This window comes from Microtus oregoni, unplaced genomic scaffold (genome assembly GCF_018167655.1).
Source record: "Microtus oregoni isolate MIOR12 unplaced genomic scaffold, Mior012 000011F_ref0000422, whole genome shotgun sequence".
Taxonomy (NCBI): domain Eukaryota; kingdom Metazoa; phylum Chordata; class Mammalia; order Rodentia; family Cricetidae; genus Microtus; species Microtus oregoni.
In genome coordinates, this window is record NW_024543070.1 from 2,609,471 (window position 1) to 2,627,900 (window position 18,430).

General features: G+C 40.3%; 1 protein-coding gene across 2 annotated transcripts in view; it reads right to left on the bottom strand.

The window, feature by feature from the left end:
• The window catches only part of LOC121453288 (sorting nexin-2), a 39,014-nt gene extending 22,863 nt beyond the window's left edge, over positions 1-16,151 (bottom strand). For both annotated transcript variants that reach the window (XM_041659939.1, XM_041659938.1), the window contains exons 1-3: positions 15,995-16,151; positions 6,659-6,776; positions 1,748-1,911 (exon numbers count right to left, since the gene is read on the bottom strand). In XM_041659939.1, the coding sequence (XP_041515873.1) occupies positions 1,748-1,911; positions 6,659-6,776; positions 15,995-16,102 (390 nt within the window). In that variant the 5' untranslated portion in view covers positions 16,103-16,151. The remainder of the gene's footprint in view (positions 1-1,747; positions 1,912-6,658; positions 6,777-15,994) is intronic.
• Between the last annotated feature and the right edge of the window lie 2,279 nt (positions 16,152-18,430).

Here is an 18,430-nt window from a genome sequence, read left to right on the forward strand (position 1 = left end):
AGGCAGAGGCAGGTGGATCTCTGTGAGTTCGAGACCAACCTGGTCTACAAGAGCTAGTTCCAGGACAGGCTCCAAAACCACAGAGAAACCCTGTCTTGAAAAACCAAAAAAAAAAAAAAAAATCTCAGAGTCTTAAACCTCCAAATGGTCAAGGCAACATTAATAATATAAAGCATATTTTCCTAACTATCTTTCTTTTCAAAGCCACTTTTCTATAGAGAGCTAATCTTCTCTACATGGACACTGAAGTTAGAAAAATTATTAACTGTTAAGTGGACAGTTCAATAAACTCTCACAAAATGAACTCATCTTTATAACTAGAACCCAAATGAGAAACGCAGGCAATGAGTACATCCCTAAGACCCCCTTACAGCTTGCCTCCCAGTCCGAACCATGTCACCCTGCCAACTCAGCTGCTACCCTGGTATCTGACGTTGCATATACTGTTTCCTAATTTTATCTGTGTTTAATGTTCATATCATAGACTCATACAGTGTGAATACTTATTTATTTATTTATTTATTTATATCTTACTACCTTCCCTTTGTATTATTTTGGAGGTTATTCACATTTGTATATAGCTATTATTTAATTATGATTACATTAGTTACAAATTTCTAGTTGAATAATTTTAAATGTTTATATTTAAAATAACCTTCACACCATGACTTTTTTCTTTTCCAAATGTGTCATTTCTTAATAATTCTATCTTTGATAAAGTAAAAGGATTGTTAGGGCATGAGAAAGCAACTTTTATTGATCTGTACTTCTTTCTTTTAAAACAAAGTTTGAGTCATTTCAAAAATAAAGATAAAGGCTTGGGCCGAGCATACAGTTCAGAGGTAAAAACAGTTGCCTATCATGCAAGAGCCCCTGGGTCCAATCCTCAATGCTGTAAAAACAAAGAGATGCTAGCTAGCAATCTTAAGTATTAACAGTATTCACTACATGCTCTGTCAAAAAAAATTACTCATAACCCACTTTAAGTATTTTTACCTGTTTAACACAGAAACCCTCAGAGGCATACATAACACTATTAGCATAAGACCACAATGTTCAATACACCAATTTACTCATCAGTCTTTTTTTTTTTTTTTTTGTAGTTGTGGAGATAAAATCTAGGGTCCTGAGCATATGAGGCACTCTACCAGTGAGCTACATTCCAGCCTCAAACTCTTTGATTTTTAGAAGGTTAAGTGATAGGGTTTGGGGAAGCTAAGACAGGAACATTGCTGTGAAAGCCAGTAGGGATACTACGAGTCCCAGGCCAGCATGAGCTACCAACCTTTTCGAAAATCAAATCCAACACTCGGAAGTTAGAGGTAAGAGGAGGATCTCAGTGAGAGCTCGCGCGCGCTCGCTCTCTCTCTCTCTCTCTCTCTCCCTCCCTCCCTCTCCCCCCCCCCCTTCTCTCTCTCTCTCTCTCTGTGTGTGTGTGTGTGTGTGTGTGTGTGTGTGTGTGTTTTGTGTATGTGTTTTAACACCAGGGCTCACTATCCAACCCTAGCTGGGTTAGAACTGAATTGTAGAGTCAGGCTAGCTTCTAACAGGGAGCTTCCTGCCTCTGCCTCCCAAGTATTGGGATTATAGACATGTACCACCACACCTTTCTTCTTAGTATAGTTTTTCCATTTAAAATGTCTGAAAGGCTTTGATTAAGAATAAATTAACAGGAGAGAAGTACTGGGTAAGAAATATACATGTATTCTTTCCATATTAACCTAGAATTATAAACATCTCTCCATACCTCTTCCCTGGATCTATCAAAGATCACTGGAGCAGAAATGCTCTTGGATTCGATTCTAGGAGCAATGAGTGCAGTAGGCGTGACAGGGGTAACTGCAGGAGAAGGCTCGGAGGAGAGGATAGGCTCTCTTTCTGGACTGTCCAAAGAAACTTCTTCTGTGGCTTCTAGACATAAATTAAACAAGTTAATCAAAGAAATTATAGCATATAGCAATTCAAGAAATATGAAAAACACACCTACAAATAAGTCTCAAAAGTACCATGATTTTTAAGTTATCACTACAAGGGACTTTATGCAACTAATTATTTAGTTGTTTATGAAAACTTTACAATAATCAGGGACTATGTTGATTTTGTGAAGAACTGTATAAAGTCAGCTTAATTATCTTTACTAGGAGAAACACAATTTCATCTTTCATTTCCACATTCATTTGTGTTTGGATTGTAATACGTCTTACATGTGGTAACTTACCTTTCTATTTTTTTAATCAGGCTAATGATTATTGCATACATATGAAAACAAATTTTATGGAAGAAGACTACCTTTGGGCTTAAAATTCTGTTATGGAAAAACCTACCAAGTTAGTAATCTAAAGCAATTAATTGCCAAAGATTACTGAGTATTAGTTGGATATACAAATATGACACAAACCAAAGAGATGTTTAGGTTTTAATTTTAAACGCTCATTCACTTGAAATATCTAAAATTAAATATATTTAAAGTCAAACCACAACAATAAACTGAAGTCTACAGACTATGTAATACTGTGCTAAATGCAATGATGAAACACAAAGAAATGGAAAAAATAAATCATACCTGCCCTCAGGGAGTTTATAATCTAGTTGAGAAAACAAGACATGTGGAATGTTAAATAATAATAAAAGACTTAAAAGAATAACAAAGAATGTTATAAGACATTCAATTACTATATGAATGGTAGGATAAACACTATAATTTGAGTAGACACAGGAGTCAATACTTCAGAGTGAAGAAAATCAGAAATAGTCTCTGACTCTGATTTGAGATAGTTTAAATAGTTATAGGAAGAAGTTGGAAAAAATCCATGTAAATGAAATAACAGCATAAGTGTAAGAAAAAAAAAGGCCAGGACAGTGGCTTTTAATCAGTGAGTCTAAGACAAAACAGTCCTTTGGGTTATAGAATTGATATCAAGAAGATGAAATTATAGGCAAATAAGGGATCAGACCAATGGTTTTCAGTCTACGGTTTCTGGATTCTTGTAGTTTGGGTAGAGCAGTAATTGTGGTCAGTGACCCATTGGAAGCAGTCGACTTGAAATTAAACAACTGGACATGCTATCAATTATTTGGATTGGCTATTTAATGTTGACAAGGTATGGATCTCTTCATGTTTTTGTATTAAAAGAAAGATGACTAATAACTAAAAACCTTCCAAAGGGGAAAATATAAACTGCAGATACAACAGACCTACATATGCCTCTGACAGCATACAGTAAAAGTTTAGATACCACTTCAGCCTTTGTAGACTGCTAGTATTTATTACTTGTTTTAAGAAATGAAAACAGGACCAGAGAATGGCTCACTGGGTAAAGGTGCTCTCCACCAAGCCTGACACAAGTTTGATTCCTGGGACCCACATGGTAGGAAGAGAGCTAACTTCTACAAGTATCCTCTGACGTCCATGCACATGCTGTGGTATGTATACGGATACACACACAAACACACACACATACACACACAAATGAATTAATAAATAAGTAAATACAGTAAGAATAATTTGAAAGAGAAAATAGTTAACAATAAGCTTGACATTGTGGTGTTTGCCTTTAATCCCAGCACTTGGGAGGCAGAAACAGGTAGATCCCTATGAGTTTGAGGCTTGATCTACATACTGAGACCTTGTCTCAAAAACAAAAACAGCCAACAATGTATGGAAGTCAAAAGTAGTACATCAAAACTAGGTATAGGCTGGAGGGATGCCTCAGCAGTTAAGATCGCTGACTGTTCTGGTTTCCAGAACCCACATGGCAGCTCATCTACAATACATAACCATCCACAACTCCAGTTCCAGGAAATCTAGTGCTTCTACAAGCACTGCATGTGGTTGCTGCACATATACAAATGGAAAAAAAAAAAACACTCACACATATAAAAGTAAATTTTCAAAGAAACCAAGGTATGAGAAGTTTATTAAGGGTCAAAGCATCAACATGAACCTAAGCAGCAGCAGAGCCCGCCAAGCCCCGTGAACCCCGAGGAAGAACTGCTCCAGCAACAACACACAAGCAATAACAAACCAACAACAGAACCCACTGACATCGTTTAAACACAGCATTTCTCAACTTGTGGGCTGCAACCTCCCATTTTACATTATGATTCATAACAGCAGCAAAATTACAGTTATGAAGTAGCAACAGAATAATTTTATGGTTGGTTAGGGGTCACCACAGCATAAGAAACTGTACTAAAGGGTCACAGCATTAGGAAGGTTGAAAAGCACTTCTTAAAGCCATTCAGAATTTCTCAATGACATTTTACTACATTGATGCGAAGTTTTAGGTGCTTGTACTAGTAGCTGCTTCAACAACAAAGAACTTTAAGTAAGGCATGATCTAAGCAACTAATAATGGAAAGAGAAGAAATCAATAGATGGTCTGCCTTAAATTTTTTTTGCTGTTTGGTTTTTAAGACATGGTCTGGGCTGGCAGGGGTGGCGCATGACTTGGGAGGCAGAGACAGACAGAGCTATCTAGGTTCATGGCAAGCCTGTTCTACAGAGCTAGTTCTAGGCCAGGATGGCTACACAGTGAAAAACAACAAAAAATACATGGTCTCATGAATCCTCCAATTCATGTTACTGAGGCGCATCTGATCCTACAGTTGCCACCCCCAAGTGCTAAAATGGGAGGTGCATATGACTATATCCAGACTTTAAATGGCTGATATGACTTCTTTTAACTTAAGTAAACAACTAAAGATACAGAAGGCTTAGTTCCAAACAGATCTGAAGGTTAAGGAATATATAGCTATAACTTAAAGGTGAACACACATTGACTTTATCAAAATTCAGGCATTCTTTACGATGTACCAAATGGAGAAGGGTTAGATAGTTGAACCCATTTGGTGAACATTTTATAAAGAAGTAACAACATGTCATAGTTAACTTATTTCCAGTATGGTGCTGTTATGAACAACCCATAAACTATGTAAGTTATTTAAAACACAACAGATACACACCAACATAATCTGGTTTCTTTTTGGCTTATAAAGTCACAATGGCTACTTTGCTTTGGCCAGATCTGTATTCTATGCACTGAAAGTGTGTTACTACTACTAGACAAGTTTCATCATCCTGATTGATAGTATATACTGCATTTACAAGTTCCTAGCATCATACTCTTCTATAGGAAAAGACATAGATCTGCTTAAATACATTATAAATATGAACCAACAGACTATAATTTTTACAAAATGTCTTAGATCACCTAAAGATGTCATTATAAAACACAGCTGAGTTGAATTGTAAAGATTAAAAATAATTACATTTAAATTTTTGTTGCGAGAGTAGGTATGTATGGTGTATGTACGGCTGTGCAGAAATACATGCCACAGAGTACTCTGTAGAAGCCAGAGGACAATTTTCAGGAGTTAGTTCCCTCCATTTCCTGAGGGTTCACTGGATCAAACTCAAAAATAGTGTTGTACAGGAAGAACTTTACCCACTGATTCCTTCTCACTAATGCCAAATTCTTTAGTCTTTAAACAAATACTGATAATATACTGTTGTTCTTTCTTCCTATCTTGGACAGAGTCTTGATATCCCTGATCTTGTTATTCATTATATAGCCGAGGCTGGCCTCACACTCTCAACACTCTTTGTCAGGCTATCAAAATGGAAATTACATGAACTTTTGTAATAAAGAATTGTACCTTCAAGCGTAATTATACTAAGGAGCACAGAATGATCTGAATATGGGCCACTACAAAAGTTGAGAATATTAATAATTCAATAAAAGCCAATTATTTAAATTATCTTGCTAAATACAAACATATTTACTATTTTAATTTTGTGTCAATATTAAAATTAAAATTTTTGTTTTTCAATGTTAAATATTAACTTAAACCTTAACTTTAAGGTATAACTGTTTAAGAGTCAAGCATTTTTTACATTAGAATGAACTACACCAAATTCTATCCTTTTATATCCAAAATAAACTCAACCATCAACTTACCTAACAACAAATGATGCTTTCTTATGTGATGGGTGTTTTGCCTGCAGGTATTTCTATGTACCACATGTATGCCTGGTGCCAAAAGAAGCCAGAAGGCATCAAATCCCCTAGAACTGGAGTTAACAGATGGCTATGAGCCAATATGTGGGTGCTAGGAATCAAACCTGGGTCCCTCTGGAAGAGCTGCTGAGGCATCGCTCTAGCCCCCATACAGTGATTCTTAAACCCATACTTTGATTTTGCTTTGTGACATTTGTAAATAACAACAGTAACCAAAACAACAGTCACTGCTACCTCCCAAGGGTATGGTCAATACCATGTACCCTATTTTCAAATGCTTACAAATAAAGGGCAGTTTTGCTTCTCGTAATGGTCTGTGTGTTTCTTACAGAGTGATCCTACTAGACAGTCTCTATCCTGCTAAATTTTGTTTTGTTATTGGTTGGTTATACAGGTGATACCCTATAAGTCAGGCTGACCTTGAACTCAACAATCCTCGGGCCTCAGTGTCCCAAATGCTAAGATTATAGGCATCAGCCATGCTCAGATTCACTTTTTAGGGTGTTACAAGAGTTCCCATTAAGACAAAGAATTTCAGTTGCCTTAGAGAGTATTCTAATAGCATATAATATCATAATTGGCTATTATTGATATTACTATTATAGCGACATTAAAAAGTATCAAGATATGACAACTACCTGCGAAAAGATCTTCTCTGTCATCGTCTAGCATGACTTCTACAGGTTTGGAGCCATTGGAGTTTGCACTAATATCTTCTGCAGGAAGACTGGCTGGTTCGGGAGATGATGGACTTGACTGTTAAAAGAACAATAGAAGACAATGGATTGAAATGCTTCTTTGCTTTTGACTGTATCTCATAAACTAAAGAAATACAGGCCGGGCGGTGGTGGTGGACGCCTAATCCTAGCACTCAGGAGGCAGAGGCAGGTGGATCTCTGTGAGTTAGAGGCCAGCCAGGTCTACAAAGCTAGTTCTAACACAGCCAGAACTGTTATACAAAGACGCAAAGAAACCCTGTCTGGGGGGGGGGGGGGAAGACAAATAAATAAAAGTCCAGCAATCTCTTGATTAGAGAGGAAAAGAAGAGCTACTTATATTTTCTTCTCTAAGGTCCAAAATACACTTTAATGTGTGTCCTTTGCTCAACAGTCACTTCTTATTTGGTTAGTAAACTTTCCGTAGGATGACCTTTTTGTTTTTGTGGTGACTGAGATTGAACCTAGAGCCCTGTACACATGCCTGGCAAAAACTCTACTACAGAACCACACCCAATTCCTCTAATCATCTTTTGATATCATTCATCTTCTGGGCATGGTGGTACATCTGGAATTCTCAGTATTTTATGGAGGCAATAGGAGGGAGATTAGTAGTTCAAACTACCGTGGCCTACAAAGAAAGTCTGGGTCAACCTGAGCTGCATGAGATCACATCCTGGAACAGAAACAAGGAAGCAGGAAAGATGGCTCAGTGGTTAAGAGTTTTTGCTGTTCTAGCAGAAGACTCATATTCAGTTCCCAGCATCATCCACATAGGGCAGCTTACAACAGACTAAAAACTCAATCTTCAGGGAACCCAACACCTACTTCTGGCCTCTGTGGGCACCCACATATGCATACAATTACAAAAGCAATGTTTTTTTTTTTAATTTAAAACTAAATAAAGAACAAGAAAATAAGTCATGTATGGTAGGGTACTCACACCATCTGGACACAGGGAAAGTTGAGGTAGGAGGATTACTAGTTTCAGGGTAGCCAAGACTACACAGTAAGACACACACACACACACACACACACACACACACAAGAATTAAAAGAAAACCAAAGCCTCCAGGGCATGATACACACCTTTAACCCCAGCACTTAGGAGACAGAGGCAACAGTGAGTTTGAGGCCAGCCTGGTCTACAGAGCAAGTTCCAGGACAGCAGGAGCTGTTATGCAGAGAAACCTTGTCTCAAAAAAGGGGGGGGGGGAATAAATCAAAGCCTAGTCTTTGTGACTCTGCATTCTGCAGATACTGAGCATGACAGTGAAGGTATCAACATGAAAGTGGAAGCCAGGCATAGTGACAAACTTCTGAGACTGAAGCACTGAGATGAGACTAAAGCCACAGGATCACAAGCTTAAGGCCACTTTGGTCTATAAGGCAAAACCCTACTTATTTATTTACACGGTTATTCCTGTAGACAATGCACTATGATAACATCACCACCACCCCCATGCTGAGCAGGAAAAGAAAGTTTAAACACACACACGTATATGGTTCTACTCATCAAACTCCAGAACAGGGAAATCTATAGAGATAGATTAGTTGTTATATTAAGGTTAGAGGCTGGGAAAATGGCAGGACAACATCTGAAGGGTACAAGCTATCTTTCTGAAATAATGAAAATATTCTAAAATTGACTAGTGAGATACATATGTCTCACTAGACTAGAAACCACTGAAATGCACACACTAATAGGTGAACAATATGGCGTATAAGTTGAACCTTAACAATGCTGTTCAGAAAAGTGAAGCATGAGGGCTCATGCTTGCAACGCCAGCACTTGAGAGGCTACGGCAGGAAGAACTGCTCAAAGTCTATGGTCAGCCTGGGCTATGTAAGTGAGAACCTTCTCAAAACGAAGAAGACTAGCAAGATGGTTCAGTGGGCAGGATGCTGAGGACCTGAATTTGATCCTTAGAACCCACATGATAGAAACAACCAACTCCGATAAGATACACACACACACACACAAACTGTAAACAAAAATAAAAAACAGAACTTCCAAGTGATAGAGGATTAGAAGCCCCAACAGAACATCACACAATAATGTCTATTTCTTCAAAATACAATTGCTATAAAATAATTTATTAAGCCAGGTAACAATCTTTGTAAAAGAAGCCAGTGAAAAATGACTGTGACCAGTGTCCAACTGACCCATTCAGTTCTCAAAGTCTGTGGCACACACAGGCACAATTTTTTTTTAACTTAAAGATCAAGGCTTTAGAGAGATGACGCGACAGTTAAGAGCACTTCCTGGTCTTGCAGAGAACTGGGTTCAGTTCCTAGCACCCACATCAAGTAGTTCACAACCACCTTAACTCTACTTCCAGGAGATCCAAAGACTTCTACTAGCCTCTGTGGACTCCAAGCTTGGATATGGTGCAAAGACAAACAGTCAGGTAAAATACCCATATACATAAAAATAAAGAACTTAAAAAAAAAATCAACAAAACAGGATCCATCTATTTGCTACCTCCAAAAAATGTGCTTTTACATCAAAGACAAATGAAAGATTACAGTAAAAGGATGGGAAAAACATATTCCACGGAAAGAAAAACAGGAAGTAAATATGTGTGTCATTCTGCTAACATCTGACAAGACAGATTTCAACCCAAAAGACAGAGAAAAATCACTTCATACTGATGAGGGAGCAATCCAAGACTACGATTTAAACGTGTGCACAGAACTTGGATGCCACCAATTACAACAAATACTACTAGATAGATATAAGACCAAATTAACCTCAACACAATGGTGACTTTAATACCCTACTCTCACCAATAAGAAAGGTCATCCCACTAAAACAAATAACAAACAAACAAAATACAGAAGGGGGGAACCAATTCCACAAAGTTGTTCACTTACCCTCTCTACTCGTGCAACTGCATACACCCCACACACACTCACTAAATTTAAAAAATAAAAATAAAGCCTGTGGGGGGTGGTGCGTGCTTTTAGTTCCAGAACTAGGAAGCTGAGGAAGAGGCAGGCAGATCTCTGTGAGTTCAGGCCAGCCTGGTCTGGTCTACAGAGTGAGTTTTAAAACAGCCAGCTACATATAGAAACTCTGTCTCGAAAAACCAAATAAATAAATATATTTTTTAAAATACATATTCTTCTCAGTAGCCCATGGAACTTTCTCTAAGATAGATACTATTAGAATCAGGAAAACTATAACAGTTTTTGTTGTTTCCAAAGTGGCCACAATGTAATGAAGCAGAAATTATTAGCAAGATAAACTATAGAAAATACATAAACTCGTGGGAATTTAAATAACACCCAACTGAAGGATAAATGGGTCCCTGAAGAAATCAAGAAGGAAATTTTTAACATATGAGAATTGAATGAAAATGCAGAGAACCTGTCAAAAACCTATGGGATAGAATGAACACAGCCCTAAGAAGAAAGATCCTAACTACCAGTGCCTATTTTTAAAAAAATCAGAGGGCTCTCACATAACGTCAGTACTCTGGAAAAACAAGAAAGAGGAAAACCCAAAGTCAGCAGATTGAAAGAAAAAAATCAGGAAATAAAAGACAGAAATTTTTGAAAAATCAACTAAGAGTTGATTCTTTGAAATGTTAATTAAGAGGAACAAACATTTAGCTAAACTAAAAAAACAAGTGAAATAAACAAAATTAATAAGATTAGAGATGAAAAGGTAGACATTACAAGAGAAACCAATGAAAAGTCAAAATCGGTGGTGCATGCCTTAAATCCTAGCACTCAGAAGGCAGGCAGATCTCAAGTTTGAGGTCAGCCTGGTCGACAGATCGATTTCCAGGACAGCAAGGGCTACATAGAGAAACCCTATAGAAGAAAAAGTAATAAAAAAGAAAGTAAGTCAGAAAATCTGGGCTGGTGAGATGACTCAACAGCTAAGGGGGCTCTCAGCCAAGTTTCCCACAACCTACAAAATTGAAAGAATCAACTCCCCAAATGTGCCCTGACTGCCACATATGCACATATCCCAAACCCCAATACAGTGGAGAATTAGCCATAAAATTAGAAGGATATGCATTTAAAATATATATTTCTTTCCACTATTTTTTTCTTTTTTGTTTTTTTTTTATTTATTTATTATTTTTTTGGTTTTTCGAGACAGGGTTTCTCTGTAGCTTTGGTGCCCATCACGGAACTAGCTCTTGTAAACCAGGCTGGCCTTGAACTCACAGAGATCCGCCTGCCTCTGCCTCCCGCGTGCTGGGATTAAAGGCGTGCGCCACCACCGCCCGGCTAGTTTTGTTTTTCAAGACAGGGTTTCTCAGTAGCTTTGGAGCCTGTCCTAGCACTTAATCTACAGACCAGGTTGGCCTTGATCTCAGAGATACACCTGCTGGGATTAAAGGCGTGTGCCACCATCACCTGGCAAGAATGTATATTTCAAGGGTTAAAGCGACAGCTCAGCAGATAAGAATACTAGCTGCCCTTCCAGAGGACCCAGGTTCCATTCCAGAATCGATGTCAAGTGACTTACTCTAGATCCAAGAGATCTCATGTTCTCTCCTGATCTCCACAGGAACCCATATACATGCAGCATTCACTCATTAACACAGATATACATAAAAATAATAAAAATAAATTCCTTTTAAATTAAGATGTGGCCGGGCGGTGGTGGCGCAGGCCTTTAATCCCAGCACTCGGGAGGCAGAGGCAGGCGGATCTCTGTGAGTTCGAGACCAGCCTGGTCTACAAGAGCTAGTTCCAGGACAGGCTCCAAAACCACAGAGAAACCCTGTCTCGAAAAAACAAAACAAAACAAAAAATAAATAAATTAAGATACTTATATTCCACTAAATCTGAAAATCAAGAGGAAAAAAAAATTCTAGATGCATATGACCTACTGAAGTAAAACTAAAGAGATAAATGATGCAACCAGATCTATAACAAGCAAAATTTAGACAGCAATATAAATCTTCCAGCTAAAAGAAACCCAGCCCCAGATGCATTCACTACAACATTCTACCAACTAAAATTAAATTCTTAATTTTAAGAAGAATCAACAAGGATCATTCACAAAGAGAAAAGGAAAGAAGACTCCCATACTCTTCTCATGACTCCAGTGGTGTGTTGGTGGCATAACCAGACAACAACAACAAAAAGAAAACTACACACAAATCTCCCTGATGAACACAGACACAAAAATTGTCAATAAACTTGCAAACCAAATTCAAGATCACATCAAAAAAGTAATTCAGCGACTGGAGAGATGGTTCAAACAGAGGTTATAACATTTGTTCTTGCAGAGGAACCCCAGTTCCACTAGGACCCACCTGTAACTCCAGTTACTCCAGATGCCTTCTTCTAACCTCTAAATGCATGAGCCATGCACATAGTATACATACAGGAACGCAGCCACCACCACCACAAAAACAAAACCCTCATACATAAAAAATAAATAAGCTTAAAAGAGGGCAGGGAATAATTCAGGCTTGAGAGCTGACTCAGTGGTTAGAGTACTTACTGCTCTTTCAGAAGACCCAAGTTCAATTCCCAGCACCCACATGATGGCTCACAACTGTCTGTAACTCCAGTTCCAGGAGACCCAACACCCTCTTCTGGCCTCCTTGGGCTTCTGCATGCACACTGTGTACATACATATACTCAGGAATGCACACACACCATTTTTTTTTCCTCAAAAGAAGTAATTCATCACGATCAAGTTAACTTCATTTAAGAGATGCATGGATGGTTCAACATACAAATGAATAAATGTTACATATCACAAGAATAGATTCAAGGAAAGAAACCACATCATTATCTCAACAGATGCAGAAAAGGCTTTTGACAAAATACTCCATGATAAAATCCTCAAAGAGACTAAAAATGAAAGGAACATACCCCAACAAAATAAAAACTACATACAATAAGCCTATAGCCAACATCATGATAAATGGAGACAAACTCAAAGCATTTCAACTAAAATCAGGAACAAGAAGAATATTCAGTTACATTCCTATTCAATACAGTGCTTGAAGTCTTATCTAGAGCAGTAAGTCAAGAAATAAAAGGAATACAAATAGGAAAGAAGTCAAATTATCTTTATTTGTAAACAATTCGCTTTTATAACAGACCCTAAAAGACTCCACTTTCTGGATCTGACAAACACTTCCAGTAATAAGCCAGGATAAATTGACAGACAAAAATCAGTCATTTTCCTATTTACTAATAATAAGCATGCTAAGCAAAAAAAATCAGGAAAACAATTCCATCAAAATTCTCTAAAAAATAAGTAAGTAAATATGAAGGTATCTTGGTACAAACCTAACCAAAGAAGGAAAAGACCTCTACAAAAAAATTAAAACATGTGAAGAAACAAATGTGAAGACTTCCCTCACTCACAGATCAACAGAATTACTATTTATGAAGATCTATCTTTCAAAATGCAATCTACAGACTCAATGCAATCCCTAACGAAACTCCATTAACATTCTTCACAGAAATATAAAAAACAATGAGATTCATATGGAAAGCAAAGATCAATGTTGCAATCATATCTGATTTCAAATTATACTACAAAACATGGTACTAACACAAAACAAGCATGTAGACGGAATAAAATAAGAGGATCCAACTATAAATCCATGCAGCTACAGCCACATGATTAATTTTTTTTAAATTTACATTTATTGAGGAGATGAGGGGCATATGCATGCCACTGTGGAGGTCAAAGGACAATGTGTAGGAAGTTGATTCCTCCTTGGGAACTGAACTGTGGTCATCAGGCTTGATGGCAAGTACCTTTACACAATAAACCATCTCACCAGGTCCCAGCCACCAGATTTTCAACAAAGATATAGACCACTGAAAAGACACCCCAGTCAATAAATGGGCTGATGGGCCAGGCATGGTGGTGCACACCTTTAATCCCAGCACTCAGGAGGCAGAGGCAAGAGGCTCTCTATCAGTCTGAAGTCAGCCTGGTCTACAGATCGAGTTCCAGATCAGCCTACAGAGCTACACAGTGAGAGCCTGTCTCAAAACAAACTAACGACAGGCCTCTCCAGTGTCCTACAGAATCATGTTATGTATAAGTCCCCTGAAACAATTGAATATCGAAGACCCTGATCTGGGCTGGGAATGTCATTCAGCAGGTTCAACCAAAGTAAAGGAAAAATACGACTCTACAGCCAGCAGTAGCGGTACATGCGTGTAATTCTAGCACTCAGGCTCGGCCAAGGAGAGTTCCATGCCAGTCTAGGCTACAAAGAGAGATCTGATTTCAAAAGAAAAGCGTTTGTTAAACATATAGCATTCCAAAGTCAGGTGTAGGCATCTGTGCACGAATGCTGTGGATTCTTTTGCACCCCGAGTGTAAGACGCACTATGTAAAAGAGAAGTGGAGCAGTGGCATGGGATCCCTCCCTCACAGACAGTTCCTGAACATTTGGGAGAGGGGAAAAAAATGAACATTTTTAAAACATATCTAAAAATCTTACAGTCACCCATTTTCTTATAAGGGTTTGGGTAAACAACCAATTAACCTTATTTATAACTTTCACAATGTGGTAACCAAAATAAGAACATTCATAATAAAACTTTGCAGACTTTCTTTTAAAAAATAGCCAAACATCATATTTGGAGATACAGACTATAGTTCTTCTTACTCTGTGTATTGCATCTAGAAAAGACAATGCAGGTTTTACGGCCCTGCAGACATTTTCAACACACATTACGCAAAAATAAAACAGACCAAAGTATACCAGGAGACTAACTCTCCGTGTCCAGAAAAATATATTCTGCAAAATAATTTTAGAAGATAATGGTTTTGACATGTACACCAGCACTAGCTCCAATAAGATACAAATACTCAAGATTTTGTTTAGAACACATGGACAACCAAGGTACCATCCAAGGAATTTACACTCTGTGGGAAGGTGGGATTCGGCCTCACCACTACAGACAAAAAGAGTAGAATGTACTCAGTGGAGAGCAGTCCCCTACGTTTTCAGTTTCAGGTCAATGAAATTCAGATAAGGGTGTTTTACAGTTAGTTCCAGTTGATTTGGTGCAGAACGGAACAGGCGCACAAAACTTATAGCAGAGAACTCTGTAAGAAAGTAGAGGGCGGGTGAGAAGTGAGATGCTCGGCTGGTAAAGCTGCTGACAACAGTGTAAACAGCGAGCCAACTCCCAAAAGTTGTCCTTTGAGTTTCTACGCAAGCGCCGGCACACACACACACACACACACACACATCCACAATAAATACATGTAATTAAAAAACTATCTGAGGTAAACAATCTTCTGAGAAAAGTGCTTACATGCTTAAAATTAGGGTTTCCGGTGTATGTGCGCTCATCCAATGTAAAGCAATTCAAATGTGACTAGAGAAAGTTGGTGGGCCAACACAGTTCAACTCATGGTGTTTCCTTTGACAAAAACAGGAACACTCAGCTACAGAGATCGCTGACCATGCGAAAAAAGAGGAAAAAGAGTCGAGATCTGTTTCTATTTCTCCCCTAGTAATTAAAAAAAAAAGTTTCCTGGACTATACCCTCCTTAGACTTTGTGTTTTCCCAGCATGATAGCCCCTAAAAAGTCTAAAACCAAGTGGTGGCTCACGTCAGCTAATCTGAGCACTAGGAAAGAGGAGAAGCAGGAAGATCACAGGTTCAAAGCCATCCTCAGCTACATGGTAAGTTCGAGTCCAGCCTGGGCTGCAAGAGATCTCGCCTCAACATAAGTCTACTAACTCAAATGCATTTGCCTATTTAAAAAAGAAAACCAAAGAGGCTCCTACCTCCAAGAAAACTGGTAGTCCATGACGGACAGTGAAAAGCGCACCCTGACCTCCCTGGGGACCCTCAGCCAGGTAGCGTTCAGTTCATGACTTCACGGTCCCCTTGCAGGGCACACCCTCCTGGGCAAAGAAACAAGCCCCTCTCCCCGGGGCTGCTGAAACCCCAGAGGGGATAAGGTGCCCGGGAAGCGGGTCCAAGCCTTCCTCCTGCTTGGAGGAAGAGGCGCGAATGACCCGCAAGGCCCGAGAGCCCGCAAGCACGGCGTTCCGTCCGCGGGTCCCGGCCCCGGGAGGATGAAGTCGTACCCCAGGCCCGCAGGCTGCAGTCCGGAGGCCTGGCCGCCCGGGCCAACCCGGCTCCCTTGACAGGCACCTGAGGTGCGGCCGGCGTCACAGGTGTCACCGGACCTGGCCTGGCCAAACCGGGGAGTGGGGAGGGGACAAGTCGCGGCAGGGGAAAGGCGGCGAGACGCGCGGCGCAGCCTCCTCGGCGGGGCCGTCTCACCTCCAGGGTGGAGACCGTGCTGGTGAACAGGTCCTCTCCGTCCTCCAGCTCCTCAAAGTCGGTGGGCTTCACGTCCCCCAGCGGAGGAGGTTCCCTCTCCGCCGCCATCTTCGCTGGCCTGGACGCTTGCAAGAGCCGGGCCTCGCGGACCTGTCACGTGAGCACGCAAGGCAGGGCTGGCGCGCCGACCCACTGGCTGGCCCGCCTCCCGGCCCGCCCCCTCGGGGCCCCGCCTCCCGAGTCCCCGCCCCGGGCTGACCGTCCCCCCCCCCCCCCCCGCGCGCGAGGCTCCGCCCCCGACTGAGACCTAGCAACCAAGCCCCAGAGCTACAAGCTGGCCCCGCCCCTTCACCGCTCCGCCTGCTTCTAGGTTTGGGTCTTGGCATCCTTACTTAGTTACTGCCTGCATGCTGACCAGACTTAAAGTCCAGAAATCTTACATTTGTCAGTACTGGACTAGGAAGTAGAAGAGTTTAGACCTCAGCCTCTGAGTTTGGATTATGCACAGATTCGGGGTATGAATGATTAGTAGTGGAAAAAGAAACACACTCAAGTATTGCCAGAGCGGTCCATAAGAAACGTCTGACACAAAGACGTTTGTGTCTTCTTGTACAGTTTGCAGGGGACTTCAAGGCACTTGAAATGGGGCTAGTGTGAGAAACTGTGTTTTTTTATTTCAATTTACTTATATCTAAATAGATCTGTATGGCTGGTAGCTACCTATTAGTGCAACCCTAGAATATGGATCCTGGGGTGGGCTCGTCGCTTCATTAGTAGAGTTCTTTCTTGCCTAGCATGTACAAAGCCCTGGTGTGATCGCCAGCACCGCACAGTATAAAACTGGGTGTGATGGATGTGTGTCTCTAAGTGTAGTATTTGGGAGGCTGCAGCTGGAGGGTCAGAAGTTGAAGGAGGTCAAGGTCAGCCTGGACTACTGTAGATCCTATCTCACAAAATAGAAACGCAAACAATGCAGAGAGAGAGAGATCGAGATCCCGAATGATTTGTTATTGGCACATTGCTGCAATTTCATTAACTATACAATGTTTTATTCCAGTTTTCAGGGAAGGTTTGCTTTTTTTTTTTCTTTTATAATTGTAGGCTATGTCGATGTGAAGCTCAGGCTTTATGCCATGTGTCAATGTGCCAAGAAAGCTTCACAATATTTTTTTTTCCTATTTTTTTCCTTTTCCACACAGGGTCTCACTATGAAGCTCTGGCTGGCCTGGAACTCTCTATGTAGACCAGGTTGGATTTGAACCCGCAGGGATCTGCCTGTCTCTACCTTTGAGTGCTGGTGTGTACCACTGTATCTAAATAACATGTTTTGAAGTAAGATAAGAAAGGTTGGAGTTTGAGAGTGTAGCATGCTTAAGCTTCTTAGTTTGATCGCTAGCAATGGGGCTTACTCTCTCTGGCTCATGCCCTGTGCTAGTTTAAATGAAAATGTCCCCATAAGCTCATAGTACTGAGTAGGAAAAGACAAAGCCTCCAGACCTGGCTTGGGCTCCTGAAACCTCAAAGTCCACCCGTATTAATAAACTGCCTCCAGCATGGCCATACCTATTCCAACAGTTCCACAATCCTGACCCTTTCAAACAGTGTCATTCCCTAGGTCAACCTAGCCCGATCAGAGCAATTTTGTAACATTATCTCCAGCACAACAATGAACAAGTCAAACAAAATCGAAGATGGAGTCATTCGCATCCACTTGTCCTAAACTAAAGCAGAACCATTTGATGAGGTGTTTAAAGGGTGGTAAGATAATAGTCCCATTCCTCTCTCTCTGCCTCAATGCCGACACACCAGAAAAAGCGTAAAGTGAAATAAGCAATATTAACGAACCCTTGAGTTTTCTACATCAGAGCCAACCTCGAAACGATTTTCTTATGGGGTCTTCTAACAGGAATAAAATAACCCCACTTCTTAGGCAGCTAGCCAGGGTTACAGGTCCGAGGAAAGCAAAAACACATATATCCTGGCAGCTTCTAAGAACACCGAAGTTTTACAATGAAATCTGCACAAGTAGTGAGCTCTGGAGCTAAAATCCACCAAGGCCTTGACTCAGCAAGATGTCAGCTAACCCCCAGACATCCTTCTTTTCCTTCCCACTTCCTGGTTCTTCCCACCAACAAACTTTTTCTGTAGGGCATTTTTCTTTGGCTGTTTTTTTCTGAGTTTGCTTTCTTCCACCTGGTTCTTGACCAGCCAGAATCCCTCCCCACATACATTTAAAATAACTGCTAGGGTTCATCCCCACTCCTTGCTCCATCAAACTGGCTCATTCAAGATACAAAAATCCTGTGGTCCACAGTGGTACTGATTTCCAGGCTCTGCCTGGCGGCAGGAGATTTCTTCTCCACACTCTGCTTGCTTCTTCTGTTACTGTTGTTCTTCAGGATTGTTAGACAATGAACTCAGATCCAAGGCAGGAAA